At 39.6% G+C, this 14913-nt stretch overlaps 1 protein-coding gene across 1 annotated transcript in view; it reads right to left on the bottom strand.

Annotated features, from left to right (window-relative positions):
• The window catches only part of bach2a (BTB and CNC homology 1, basic leucine zipper transcription factor 2a), a 67857-nt gene that overhangs the window by 13698 nt on the left and 39246 nt on the right, over window positions 1–14913 (bottom strand). The window contains 2 exon segments of the mRNA XM_059352912.1: window positions 3081–4484; window positions 9351–9630. Coding sequence (XP_059208895.1) covers window positions 3081–4484; window positions 9351–9614 — 1668 coding nt within the window. The 5' untranslated portion in view covers window positions 9615–9630.

Here is a 14913-nt window from a genome sequence, read left to right as displayed (position 1 = left end):
AAAGTCCACTCACTCTGCATGTCTCCACTACCAGTTAGCCTCCAGAGGGATTTAGAGACTCTGGAGGTGACGTATGGTTTTCACCGTCGCTAACTGTGCACAACGTCAGCAGCTGAAAGCAGCATGGCTAATTATGCACAGAGTCTCTGCTGATCATAAACATAGTGATTGTGAATTAACCAGCATCACTAACTGTGCACAGAGTGTCCGGTGCTTGTTGTAAACAAACAGAGATCGCTAAGTGAACACCTCCTGCAGCAGCAGCACATACACACTGTACTGCTACAGAGCTAACTGTAGCTAACTGTAGCTAACGGCGGCTCTTCTTAACAAGCCGGCCTCCAGCTCCTTAGCAGCTCATTAAGAAGAGTAAGAAGGAGTCGCTGGATTTGTCTCCAGTCACTTTCTTGAAAAATAGTAATGACCTGGGTCTAAAGCACGCTTGCATCAGCGAGCATGCGTCTTCTTCTTCTCCGGCAGGCTGTACGATATTCACCGTAACGCTGCCCTCTACCAGTCATATCCAGATCTAACTAACTAAGGGTTTTTGGTGTGTTTTTTTAAAAAACATGATCAAAAAAAAAAAAACACCAAAAAAATCCAGAGTGGGATTTCCGGCACCGTTCCGGAGGTCTTCAAGCCCTGCATGACTGTCATTCCTTTGTATCTAAGTAATCCAACTACATATTAGCTAAGACATTCCTTAACAGTGAGGCAGGATGAATTCAGTAGCAACACATTTAGAAAAACAACAAAAATTGCTTGTTGTGGGTCAAAAAGTAGTCCCACACAGGACACTATACATACAGACATTTAGTTATTTCAGCTAAATAGGGCGGCTCTGTAGTTGTGACCCCTGTAAAACCTACAAGTGTCTGTTCCAGTATGTCTAGTCAGAATAGCTGAACACCTCATACATTCACCTCTAGTGACTCATCCACAGGCTGAAGGCCACAAACACTCACATCTAATAAAGAGATATCCTCCATGTCTGTGTGTGTTTGTGTGTGTGTGTGTGTGTGTGTGTGTGTGTGTGTGTGAGAGAGAGAGGGAGCTTCAGTAAAGAAACTCATCTCACACCTCATCAGATATTGCATGTTCTTAGGCATCACCATGGCAACCATACAGCTCTTTTAACTCCAAAGAGTAACGTTTGGAAGGGTGTAAGTGAGTAATACCTCCTGAGGGGAAAACTGTCTAAGAATAGACCCAGCTGTTAATCACACAGAGAATATGTTTGAAAGAAATGATTGAATCGTTGATACGTGCTACTAGCATCAATATGTGCTCTTAAAGTTCAGGTTGTTACTGTGGTAACACAATATACAGCTGGATTAAAACCTTTCAGTATAGGAATCTATGGCAACATCAGTACATGTCTTAGCTAGACATGCTGTGTATTATTATTCTCAGAATGAGTTTTGTTGTTTTTTTTTGTTGTTTTTCTTTTTAAACCGAGTTTGATGTAATTTAAGTTTGCCTGCATATCTGTAGCACATCACAATGGGTGTATGTGAATGGATCGAGGAGAGAATCTGGGATTTAAGTAGAGCTGCAACAATTATTCGATTAATCGAACAATAATCGATTATTCAATTAATTGTCAACTATTTTGATAATCGAATAATTGGTTTGAGCTCCAGGGATACTGGAGCTTGGTTGGGGTGGGGGGACTGCTCGCGGCAGGTGCTGGAAAATGTCCCTTATCTTCAAATCCAAAACTTGACAGGTATGCTATTGTCATAGGCTCAGTAGGTTAAGTGTGGGGTAAGATTCTCTTATTCGTCCCACAATGGGGAAATTCAAACTCTGTATTTAACCCATCTTAGGAGCAGTGGGCTGCACATTTCTGTGTGCCAAATATTGACGACATACAAGCAGTTTCTGTTTTAAGCTAGTATTAGTTTGCTTTAGTTAACTGCTGATGAACTTATATTAGTGAATCAGGTAGATCTCAAGACTTTTGTACTTGGGTAATGGCTCCACGACATCTTAACCACTCACTGATAAACATTTAAGTAGTTTTATCACCAAAGTGAAACAGCAAGTCAATACAACAACAACATGTTTCCTCCCTGTGATGTAATCATTTCCCTCTCAGTCAGACCAGTAATATTGATATCTATTAGCAATAGGGATGTACATTGATTTTCGAATATTTCGAATAGTCATTAAATCATAAAAAATCCAATAGTTACAGTGTGGCGGGCTAGATGCCAAGCTGTAGAAGAAGAAACAAACAGGGGAGAGGGTGTTTTCCACGGCGGGACAAGTTAGCTAGCCCCCAGAGGGATTTAGAGACTCTGGAGGTGACGTTTGGTTTTCACCGCTAACTGTGAACAAGACCAGCAGCTGAAAGCAGTATGGCTAATTATGCACAGAGTCTCTGCTGATCATAAACATAGTGATTGTGAATTAAAGGCATAACTAACTGTGTCTGGTGCTTGTTGTAAACAAACAGAGAACGCTAAGTGAACACCTCCTGCAGCAGCAGCACATACACACTGTACTGCTACAGAGCTAACTGTTAGCCTGTTAGCACATACACACTGTACTGCTACAGAGCTAACTGTTAGCCTGTTAGCACATACACACTGTACTGCTACAGAGCTAACTGTAGCTAATTCTAGCGGCTCTTCTTAACAAGCCGGCCTCCGGCTCGTTAGCGGCTCGTTAAGAAGAGTAAGAAGGAATCGCTGGATTTGTCTCCAGTTGCTTTCTTGAAAAATAGTCGCTAAGGGGTTCTGAAGTTGCCAAATTTAGCAAAAAAAGTTGGGAAGTTGGGAGCACTGCTTCGCCGGTGGGGTTTATTATCGAATATTCGAATATTAATCGATTAGAACCCCACGATTATCGAATATTACTTTTGCCTGAAATGCACATCCCTAATTAGCAACTGATTCAAACTTTAGGATATGAGGGGGGATTCAGTCCCACTGTAACTTGTGGTCAGTGACAGTTGTTTAGCAAAAGTTACACATAACATAACACAGCTCTCAAAATAGTGGCAGTCGTGTGAGTAACCAAATTTACCTTGATGCCAACACAAAAGGGAAATAGAATAAAAGGAGCATACTAACCTCAGGGCCAGAGATTCTGGAGACGCCACTTTCACTGTCTCCCTCTGAGAAAGAGCCTGATTCATCACTGGAGTTGCCACCACTGGCACCAAATCCCTGTTCACTTTTGATATTGCTGCAACCCTGAGAGAAGACCATGTCTTCACTGTGGGGGTTCCTCTGCTCCACTACCCCAGCCAGGCAGTTAGGAAGTCCAGAGGTGGAGCCTGAGTGTGGGGATGAGGAGAAGTCAAACTGGGGAAGGTTGAAAGGTGAGCTACCGCTTCCTGTGTCCTCTGGGTAGGAGAACGAGGAACGGGAGCTGGAAGTCTGGGTTCGGGGCTCAGAAGGGGGAGGGGAGTGGGCTGATGTCTTGATGGAAACAGGGCAGCTGGTGGTGAGGCATGAGCGACCAGGAGAAGGAGCTTCTACCTGCATCAGGGTTGAGACTTTTTCTCTGAACTTATCATCCGTATATGAATGTGCCAACATTTGTTGCTCGCCAGCTGATGAAGAGAAAATGACACTGGCTCTGTCTAGTTCTCCTTCATGTTTAGAGGATGAGGCTTTGGACACTGGTCTTTCCATGTTCTTGCCAATGCCAGTCAGTGCTGTTGGCATGAAATCTGCAATGCCCGTCTTGAGAGAGTCCCTCTTGTCCCTCTGCCTGTCTTTGACCAGTTCTCTGTAGTGGTTGAGGGACAGTCTGTTGGTGAGGAGCTGCTGGATGGTGGTGCTGGGGACGCCGTTGAGATCCAGGCCGCCTCTCTGGAGGTAGGAGCGCAGGCAGGAGGATGGTGAGCCTCGGCTCAGAGAGTGCTCTGTTGCTACTGGAACTCCTTCTACCTCCAGCTCCATCTCCAGCACCTCCTCGGTACATGATTCTGGATTGCAGCCACTCCTTTCATCTCCTTCTTCCTCAAACACAAAGGGTTCCTCTTTAATCCTAGAGGGTGTGAGAGGAGCGCTGCTGTCTCTGAGCTGTGCACTCACATGGTTGACTGAGGTATGGTTGGCCAAAATGACATCACTGTCATGATGGTCTTTTCCATTGTGCTTGTTATCACAGATCTGGTACTGATACTTCCTGTACTTGGGACATTGAGAAAGGTCAGCAGGAAGTGATGCGGTGCTTGCTACGTTGTTGGTTTGCTGCCTCATCTCTGCAGAATCATCCGTGGATGTCGCCTCAGAAAAGGCCACGTCCTCAGCTGTGATGTCATCGTCATATTCCACCTTACCATTACTAGCATGTTGGCTGTCATTCTGAAGCTGGGCTTGAAGGAACCGAAAGCAAGAGTCCTCCAAATTGTGAACGCCCAGGAAGTCTGCACACAGGATTACCTCATGGATGTTTTCCCGACTTAAAACCAGCTTGGCTGTGTAGGCAAACTGGAGCAGTGGAGCAAAGCCCTTAGCTGTCACCTGTAGAGGAGAGAAGTGTGACATGAAAGAAGGGTTTTACTGTCAGAGCCTTATAAGGAATGAGTCAATGTTACATCAAAACGATTTAGACTTTGTGGAGCAGCAGCTTCAAATGGGGGCAGGGCCGGTGACAATATCTGACACATAAAGTAACAAATAAAACATTACCATTGCATTTGATTGTTATTTTAAGTAGAGCTGCAACAATTAATCGATTAATAGGACAATAATCGATTATTGAATTAATCGTCAACTATTTTGATAATGGAATAATTGGTTTGAGCAGTGTTTTAAACACAAAAGTCCAAATTCTCTGAATTCAGCTTCTTCAATGTGAATATTCCTGGTTTCTTTGTTCCTTTATGACAATAAACTGAATATCTCTTTGGTTTGTGGACAAAACAAGAGATTTGAGGACGTCATCTTGTGGTTTGGAAACACTCATTGATATTTTGTTTCATACATTTTATTGACCAAACAATCGATTAATTGTTTAAATAATCAACAGATTAATCGATAATGAAAATAATCGTTAGTTGCAGCCCTAATTTTAAGTACTACAATTATTAGCATTGCCATATATCTGTCTACTTTACAGCTTCTGACTTAGTGCAAGAAATCAAGTTGGGGTGGCCTAAATACTGTGATTTGCCATGTGGGTTATTCCAAGCATTTTTTCCTGTCATTTGCTTGCTCATATTGCCTTTGCTCTGTTGCCTTTTTATGTTCCTTATTGGAAATTGCTTTCACTTCTTTGACTTGTTTTTCTCCATTGTTCTGTTGCTGTTTTCTTTTTTTGTGTTTTTTTTTATTTATCTTTGTCTGGTCCTTCCTTTTTCCATTCTTGTTATTTTAATTGCCCTATATTTTCAAAAAACTGCCTATGGGCAAGTGTTGAGAATTAGCACTTGTGCTAAAACACTTAAACAATGCATCTGCTCTGTCCAATGTCATTTCTATGTCCATATCAAATAAACACTAAAATAAAAAATAAATACATTTCTCCCGTGCCATACTTCTGTTGAGCTTCCATCAACAAAGCTCCATCTCAACACTTGGCATTGTTGTTGTTTTTTCAAATTAAAAGCGTACCAACAAAGAGACGGCAGCAATACATTTAATGTGAAAATTCTGGAGTGAGTGTAGTGTTTCATCATTGTTCTGGGAAAAATGCAAAGAGGAAAGAGAGCCAGGACACTTGCTTTACTGATGGAATTGGCGCAATGGAAATTATATTGAATTTTAAAGGTGGTTATGAGTTTGCTTTAACTGGAACACAGGGGCACAGTACGGCTTCTTCACAGTAAAAGACAATATTGTTTGAACAAAATCATAGAAAAACACAATACAGACTTTGACTTTAAGAAATGGCTGGCGAGCTGGAAATGTATGAAACTGAATTTTATCTCTCAAGCATCCACTTCGATGGCTTCACAGTTAATTATTTTTGCTACATTCTATCTTTATTCCCATTTTATTATTATCATATGACGTTTCTTGTTGCCTGGATGCTTTTTCTTATCCTTCCCTCCTACCCCTCACCTTCTCCTCTCTCCTGCTTTCTTCTTGTTCACTACAGTCAGCATGTCTTCTACTGTATGTTCATATCCATGTATGTGAGAGTGTGTGTTGCTGTGTGTGTGTGCGTGTGTGTGTGTGTGTGTGTGTGTGTGTGTGTGTGTGTGTGTCTTGTGCATTTAAACCTATTTTTTAGCTACCATCAGCAGCTACTGCGTCCAGTGCAAAAACATGTGAGTATTGTCACAGGAGAAGCTGCACACTGGTACCAATCTTACCAATGAGAAGCAGCAATGGCATAAGAACAAGATGGGAATAATCAATGAGTATGACTGATCAGTATCCAATCAACATTATTAATTTTCAGAGGCTGCAGTGGGCTCAGTATATGGAGATATGGGAATGAAAATGGCTTCAGTGGGTATCCCTTTTCCTCACGTCTACTGTATTTGAATATTTCTGCATACTGGGTAGAGCTGGGCGATATATATCGATATAAAAAATATATAGATATATTTTTAAATGTGATATGAAATTAGACCATATCGCGAATATCAATATAGTTTAAATTTTATATCTGTCTTTCTATATAAATGCTGCCCTTACTAGGGTTGTCATATTTAGTTATTTTTTAATGTTTGTTATTCTTTTCTCATATAAATATATTTCTTTCAGAAAAAGATTGGCCTATTTTATTTCATAGTCTATTTAATTTAAGATATTTTTGTTATTTAAATGTGCACTTTATGGAGCTTTGATTTTTTTAAAAGGTACTCCTGTTGTTATACAGTATTTATGTTCACTTAAATAAACGGTTTCAATAAAACTACTTGTGACATGTTATATTTGACTTTGACTGAACATTTGTTCTCACTTTGCGATAAAAAATATCGGGATATATGTCTTATATCGACATTCAGCCTAAATATATCGGGATATGACTTTTAGTCCATATCGCCCAGCCATGTGACTTCTACTGTGACCTCTTATCTCTCCCTGAAAATACTTCCCACCCCCAGTTCAACAATTTTCAGCTGATCATTTGACCAGTCAAGGTTTTTAGATGCCTCAAATTCAATTGTAAATCAAAATATATGACAACTGAAATCAACAGTCACACATTACTATAACAACAAGCTATATTATCATTTGTTACATTTGCAACTTCCCATTTGCTCTTTACATGCTATATAGAAATGTAATGGTCAAATGAATGATAAAAATGCTACTTATCATACATCAGTTATTGTTTTTGCCACGACTCTGAACTGATAAACAATGACTACAACAAAACTAAAAATATATCTAGAATTATATTTTGATGGCTACGAAGCCATCGATTTGCATGTCAACTACAGAGAAATCTTGGAGGCTTGTTGTAACTGACTAGCACAAGCATGTTCCTGACAGGGTAGGGCTGGGCGATATAAAAGATATATGGATATATTTTTAAATGTAAATTAGACCATATCGCATATATCGATATAATTCAAATTTGCACTATGATCCTTGCTCCAGGGAAGCTTCGGCTTTAATTTAAGATATTTTTTTATTTAAATTTGCACTTTATGGAGCTAATACTTGTGACATGTCATATTTGGCTTTGACTGAACATTTGTTCTCAATTTGCGATAAAAAAATATCGGAATATATATCGTATATTGACATTCAGCCTAAATATATCGGGATATGGCTTTTGGTCCATATCGCCAAACCCTACGACAGGGTAGTGTGTTGATGGTTTGCAAGATTTGCCAATTAGCTGGATTTTTTTCTCTAAGTAGAGTAAAACCACGGTGCCACTGGGATGATCAGGACTTAATACTCCATACGCCATATGCTATATTAGTTGAGAGCAAATAAACTTGAAACAATGAAACAGTGGGAGTGAGAAATTAGAAATCAGCTTCACTGATTAACACTGAAGTTTATCACTTTAATCAGGTTCACATGAGCAGGGCAGCTAAAACACATGTCAGATGTATGAAGGCTGTAATCCAGTATTCTTTACTGCCGTGTTATGTGAACCCCTGATGTTTTTCCTAATGCCAGATTGCAACAATAATATGGCAGTGTCCTTAGTCCTGAAACATTTTAAATACTACATTTCACCCAAATTGCTTTACCTCTCTGAGCCACAATGACTTCCAGTAATTTATGAGCGGATAGCAGAAAGGATGCGGACAATAAAGCCATGCTTAGAGTCATTGGGGGTGGAGTCTGAGGTGGTGGAGGCCTGTGCAAGTGATTACTGTATAAGGCGGAGTCACCCAGACATATTAATCAATGTGACAGATCTGGGGCATGATATGGTAACATCAGCCATTGGAATCAGAACCTGTTCTCTGATCAGCCACAGTAGTAAATGAAAACAGCAGCAACTAACATTGCTATCAACTAGGGCTGGGCGATATGGACCAAAAGTCATATCCCCATATATTTAGGTTGAATATCAATATACAATATATATCCTGATATTTTTTTATCTCAAAGTGAGAGCCAATGTTCAGTCAAAGTCAAAACCAAATATGACATGTCACAAGTAGTTTTATTGAAACAGTTTATTTAAGTGAACATAAATACTGTATAACAACAGGAGAACCTTTTTAAAAAAAAATAAAAGCTACATAAAGTGCATAAAGTAAATAAAAAATATCTTAAATAATTTGAACGATACTCGTGTAAAAAAAATATGAGACCATATTCTTGTTCATTTTAATGGCTGATACAACTAAAGGTACATTTGTATGAACAAATACAATGATAACAACAAAAAATAGCATATAAGAGTTTAATTTAAGAGCTGATATCTAGACATTTTCCATGGTTACCCTTGATAGTAACCAAAATCATTAAAATCATGGAAAATGTCTAGATATCAGCTCTTAAAATTAACTCTTATGAGCTATTTTTTCTTGTTATCATTATATTTGTCCAAACAAATGTACCTTTAGTTGTACCAGGCATTAAAATGAACAAGATATTAGAGAGAACAACGGTGGTCTGATAATTTTTACCATGACTGTATATCGATATATGCGATATGGTCCGATCCCATATCACATTTAACAGGTCGGGGACAGGTCAGGGACAGGTCAGGGACAGGTCAGGGACAGGTCACAGGGACAGGTCAGGGACAGGTCAGGGGCAGGTCAGGGGCAGGTCGGGGACAGATCAGGGACAGGTCGGGGACAGATCAGGGACAGGTCACAGGGACAGGTCAGGGACAGGTCGGGGACAGATCAGGGACAGGTCACAGGGACAGGTCAGGGACAGGTCAGGGACAGGTCATGGTTGAGTTCCTCGGAACCTCAGAACACTTCCTGTCTTGTCATTGTGGCCCTTTACCTTGTCTGGCAGGTTAATGATTGGCTCCGCTTCACCTGATGACCCGTGACCCAGCAGAGCCTGCAGGAAGTAGCGGCTGCTAGCAGCAAGGACAGCCCTGTGTGCGCGCACCTCCCTTCCCTCCACCAATATGGTGACGTCACACAGGATGCCCTGCCGCCGCTGCTCCTCCAGGCTCAACAGCACGTTGGCACAGTGGACCTTGGATTCGTACACGTACAGGGGCGCTGCCGCCTCGCCATCCCGCTCCTCGCCTGCCGACATCACTCTCTGTAGCACCCTGCACAGGAGAAAGTACAAACAAGTTGGCAACTATAAAATTATTATATATAATTATTATTCAGAAAAATTGTGTTTTGATATTGAATGAAAATTTAAAAAAAGCCATAAACATCTGTATTTGGTAAAAGCTGTACTTCAGATTAGGGCTGGGCGATATATTATATAAAAGATATATTGATATACTTTTAAATGTGATATGGAATAAGGCCATATCGCATATATTGATTTTTTTTTCTTTCTTTATATATAAATGCTGCCCTTAATATGGTTTGTCATATTTAGTTCTTGTTTGTAATGTTCGTTATTCTTTTCTCATATAAATATATTTATTTCAGAAAAAGATTGGCCTATTAAATTTCATAGGATTTTTAATTTTATTTAAGATATTTTTTTATTTAAATGTGCATTTTATGGAGCTTTGATTTTTTTTAAAAACAACATACTTTTGTTGTTATACCGTATTTATGTTCACTTAAATAAACGGTGACATGTCATGTTTGGCTTTGACTTTGACTGAACAGTTGCTCTCACTTTGCGATAAAAATATCAGGATTTATATCGTATGTCGATATTCAGCCTCAATATATCGGGATATGTCTTTTGGTCCAAATCGCCCAGCCCTATTTCAGATTTACCAAAGCCAGACTACTGATAATCCCACACTGCCAACGATGATACATACAGCCAAAAATGAATGAGTGCATTTGGGAAAATGGTGAAATATTAAAGGACCCTATGGAGACAGGTAAAAGATTATACATTTGCAATGTTCTATTTCAATTTGATGTTTAGGGAATATAGATCTAGTTGTTAAATCGTTTGAGCTTGAAGATTATGAAGCATTAGCAAATAAGGTAGCATACTAAGTCTTCCTTTCAAATGAGCCAGTAACACCATTTATATGTACAAATATAGCAAAGTTATCAAAAAGTGGAACATGCTCATCTCTGACATTACGTGACTACTGAACCATGTATTGTACTACATTACACTAAAGAGTAAATGGTAAATGCGATTTTCTAGTCGCTTTGCAACCACTCAAAGCTCTTTACACTACAGACTGACTCATTCACCCGTTCACACACACATTCATACTGGTGGCAGAGGCTACCCTAAACGGTGCCACCTGCCACCATTGGGAATTCATTCACACACCGATGAACACAGCATCAGGACAGGCGGCAATCTCCGTGTCTGAGCATGGAGGCCACCAGGAAGTGCATAAAGCCTGCAATTCACCGAAAAATTCCAGTAGGGGGCGCTAAGTTTGGCTGCAAAAGAAATCTGCTCATTCATTTCAGTGCTAAATTTGAAAACTTCTCACTTGATTTATTACCTCCAAAAAAATTTTCAGGGACAACATTATGGTCTCAATCGCTAGTAAAAAATCTTCTTCAAGACAATTTGATGTCAATAGTTCTAATAATGGCCCCATTTAGAAGAAAATAGAAGATAAAGAATCATATGATTTGGGGCGTTTCTAGCTTTGATTGACAGGTCACTAACAAGGCGAGCCATCACCAGGAGAGAAGCAGAACAATGCGTATCCACGGCAACGTGTCAATAAAGTTATATATAACGTTATATTGATAGAAAAGAGGACGTTTACCGATTTGGTCTCATAACTTTGACCCTTTCACTGTATTTTCACTTAATGACGTGAAAAATGACATTATTTGAACGTTTTGTTCAGTAAAAATGTCTTGTTCAGCGTTTGGTTGGACTAACAGACACTCCAAGGAGTCGCTGCTCAGTTTTCTGAGGTCAGTAACAAACATTTTGTTTTAGTTTTTTGCTAGCCAAAACTAACATCCCAGTTAATGTTAACAAAAATTAGCAGCAGCTTCTCTCAGTCAGGTTGAGGTGTAGAGAGGCTGTAGTCAGTGATCAGATCCCTCTCCTCCTCCACAGTCCAGATATGGTCTGCTCCCCGTATCAGAAACAAGATGGCGACGAGTATAACGCTGAACTCGAGGCTTCCAACGGGCCACAAACCAATGGGTGACGTCACGGTGATTACGTCCATTATTTATATACAGTCTATGCATCAGGAGCAATTTGGGGTTCAGTATCTTGCTCAAAGATACTTCTACATTTAGGCTGCCATGGTCAGGAATTGAACCACCAACCCTCCAATCGGTGGGCAACCCGCTCTACCAACTGAGCCACAGCCGCCCCTAAGAGCTAAGGCAATTAGATGATTAACCAATTAGTCAAAGAAAAGACAATATTTATTGATTATTTATTGATCACAGTGTCTCAAAGTGACGTCATGTGATAGTAAGCTAGAAGAAAAAATAAATAAAACCAAAACCCACACACTTTAGTGAGTCACAGACATTTGAAAGACTGTACTGAGCTCGATACGGCAGGGTCATTGTACTGATGTACTGAGTTGTGATGAAATGTAAGTTTTGTATATATATATATATATATATATATATATATTGATTGATTGTACAGGTATGGTGTTCTGCTGGGCAAATATGCCTGACGCGCCTCCTACGGCGCCTTGACCATATATATTAGGGGTGGGGGGGGGGGGAACGATACATATCGTAACTCAATATTTTTCGTGGCAATATTATATCGATTCATGGCCGCCAAGTATCGATATATAGCTTTCCAACGGCCCGCCATTTTCACCATTCCGGAGGCCGTAGCGGGCTTACTTTAAGGAATATACTGGAGATACTTGTATCATTGAAACTAGAAGACCTAAGGAAACTACAGGCACCATGTCACCATATCGTGTCTGGAATGTGTGGAAAAAAACACAGCAAAGTTAGGCTATTTTTCATGTTTCATGATGATTTTCACATTGGTCCCGTGACCTCTGGACACAAAATGCAGTGAAACAGTTAAATTGCAATATATTGTATAGCAATACTCACTATATCGCAAAATGCTTAAAAATTATATAATATCGTATCGTGACTCAAGTATCGGGATAAAATCGTATCGTGTGGCCTCTACTGATTCACACCTCTTTATATATATATATATATATATATATATATATATATATATATATATATATATATATATCTTATACTACTTTATAATATCTTATATACATATAAGATATTATAAAGTAGTATAAGATAGTATAGAGTAATATGCATGTTAATACACATATACTGAAGGTTATTACAATACAGATATGTAGCAGCCTTCCATATTGATTGCAGGCAGCTCTATCCATTGTGTTTAATTTCAATGCTGTAGTACAAAAACCTCCAACACAGACAGCTGAGCATGCAGTCTGTCTGTCTCATCAGCCCTGGGCTATGTTTGTGTGTGTGTGTGTGTGTGTGTGTGTGTGTGTGTGTGTGTGTGTGCATGTGTGTGTGTCAGCAGGCATAAAGGGGCTGCTTTCTGCTGACTCATGGCTTTTGAATAGGCGGAGCCCAGAAGTCAGGGCTTGCTGAAGTAGTGTTCTGACTTTTCTCCCTGTGGCCCACGGGCCAATCATCTCAACATTGTCGTCTCCTGCGTCCCTCAGGAACCCTTCAGGATCAGACCTCTGCTGCTTTCCATGAGGCCTGCACACTGTTCCCTACCACTGCTCTGTTCACTCCTCAGCCACAAGAAAGGGTGAAAGGCATTCAATTGTTCTTTGTCTCTATAGTCATCGACTGTATTTCTCATTGTATTGTACTCTTCTGTACTCTGTTAAGTGCCCAGCCCTAACTGTAATAGTCATATGCTGAATTTCCACACTGCAAAAAAGGTAAAAACAGTAAATCTGAGGGAAATGATCTTGCTGGATGGACAGATAATTTACCTTGACAAGATTTCTTAAATTAAGATTATTAAATCTAGAAATAAGCATGTTGAACACTTAAAATAAGAAATTAACTCTTAAAACAAGATAAATGATCGAACACTTCTAAATCTAAAGTTTTTTTTATCTTGGTAAGAAACTAATAATCATCAGGTCACTCTGCTCGGGCCAGTTCATCCCTGCTTGAAGCTTTAATTTATCTTCTTTTAAGAGTTAATTTCTTATTTTAAGTGTACAACATGCTTATTTCAAGATTTATTATCTTAATTTAAGAATCTTGTCAAGTGAAATTATCTGTCCATGCAGCAAGATCATTTCCCTCAGATTTAGTGTTTTTATCTTGTTTTTAGACACACATTTTTTGCAGTGCACTGCATAATACAGCTCGTCTCGACATTTAGTACGAGCTACTTTTCTCTATTTCTTTTTCCATTGCAAATAGTGCTGATTTTCCATACAAAACGCTGCATGAAACTGCCATGACATCATCTTCTATATTTTTGTTAGTTGATCATGGCTTAGTTTTGTGGGTCTTTTGCATCTTTTAAAATCTGGGTTGGATTAATAAAAATAAAAAAAAGGACATTCTGCATTGATGATAGCTTGGTGCAGGATGTCCCACAACTAATTTACAGAGATTCTATCTGACCAATCAGCGTTTTTACTCCACCTTTTAGTAGTGATGCAAAAAAAACCCACAGGTGCCAGGTACTATCCATAACTTTTGCTTATGGGAAAGCACAAAAGTGGTGCCTTGTCGTATCATACACTGGAAATGTGGCAATAATCCTGATGAGTGCTCATACCATAGGTGACTACAGCTTTGGGTGACCCACTGACCATTTAATTTGATCCACTATCAGCCACAAAAACACATCCAGCACCTCACCACATTACAGTTATATGTGATTGTACTGTAAATCAGCAACTTAAAATTCATTGTAATTGTATCAGGATGATATGACCATATTCTGTTATTGTTTTCCGAAATTCCAACAAAATAATTTTTGCAAAAAACTTAGCACAAGGTCCACTTACAAGATTTTTTTTCTGTGGTTTCAGCCACATCTCATGGCCTTCATCAGAATGTCCAATCAATAATGATCAAACTCATTTTGTCACAAAAAACCCACAAAAAATACAAATGTGGCCCAGTTGGTAGAGCGGGTTGCCCACCGATCGGAGGGTTGGTGGTTCGATCCCTGACCTTTTTTTTTTTTTTTTTTTGCCAATGGTGGCAGGTGGCACCGTTTAGGGCAGCCTCTGCCACCAGTATGAATGTGTGTGTGAACGGGTGAATGAGTGCAGACTGTAGTGTAAAATGCAAAGCGACTAGAAAAGCGCTATATAAGTGCAGGTCCATTTACCATTCACCAAATGGACTCCATGTGCTGATGGGAGCCTGTGAGCTGTGGAAAAATGTGGTCCTTGTGCTAAGATTTCACGTTTTGGAGTGGCTGTGGCTCAGTTGGTAGAGCGGTCGCCCACTGATCA

The sequence above is a fragment of the Centropristis striata genome, chromosome 16 (assembly GCF_030273125.1).
Source record: "Centropristis striata isolate RG_2023a ecotype Rhode Island chromosome 16, C.striata_1.0, whole genome shotgun sequence".
In the NCBI taxonomy this organism is placed as follows: Eukaryota; Metazoa; Chordata; class Actinopteri; order Perciformes; family Serranidae; genus Centropristis; species Centropristis striata.
The sequence above is the reverse complement of the archived record's forward strand: the minus strand, read 5'-3'. Positions and strand labels throughout refer to the sequence as shown.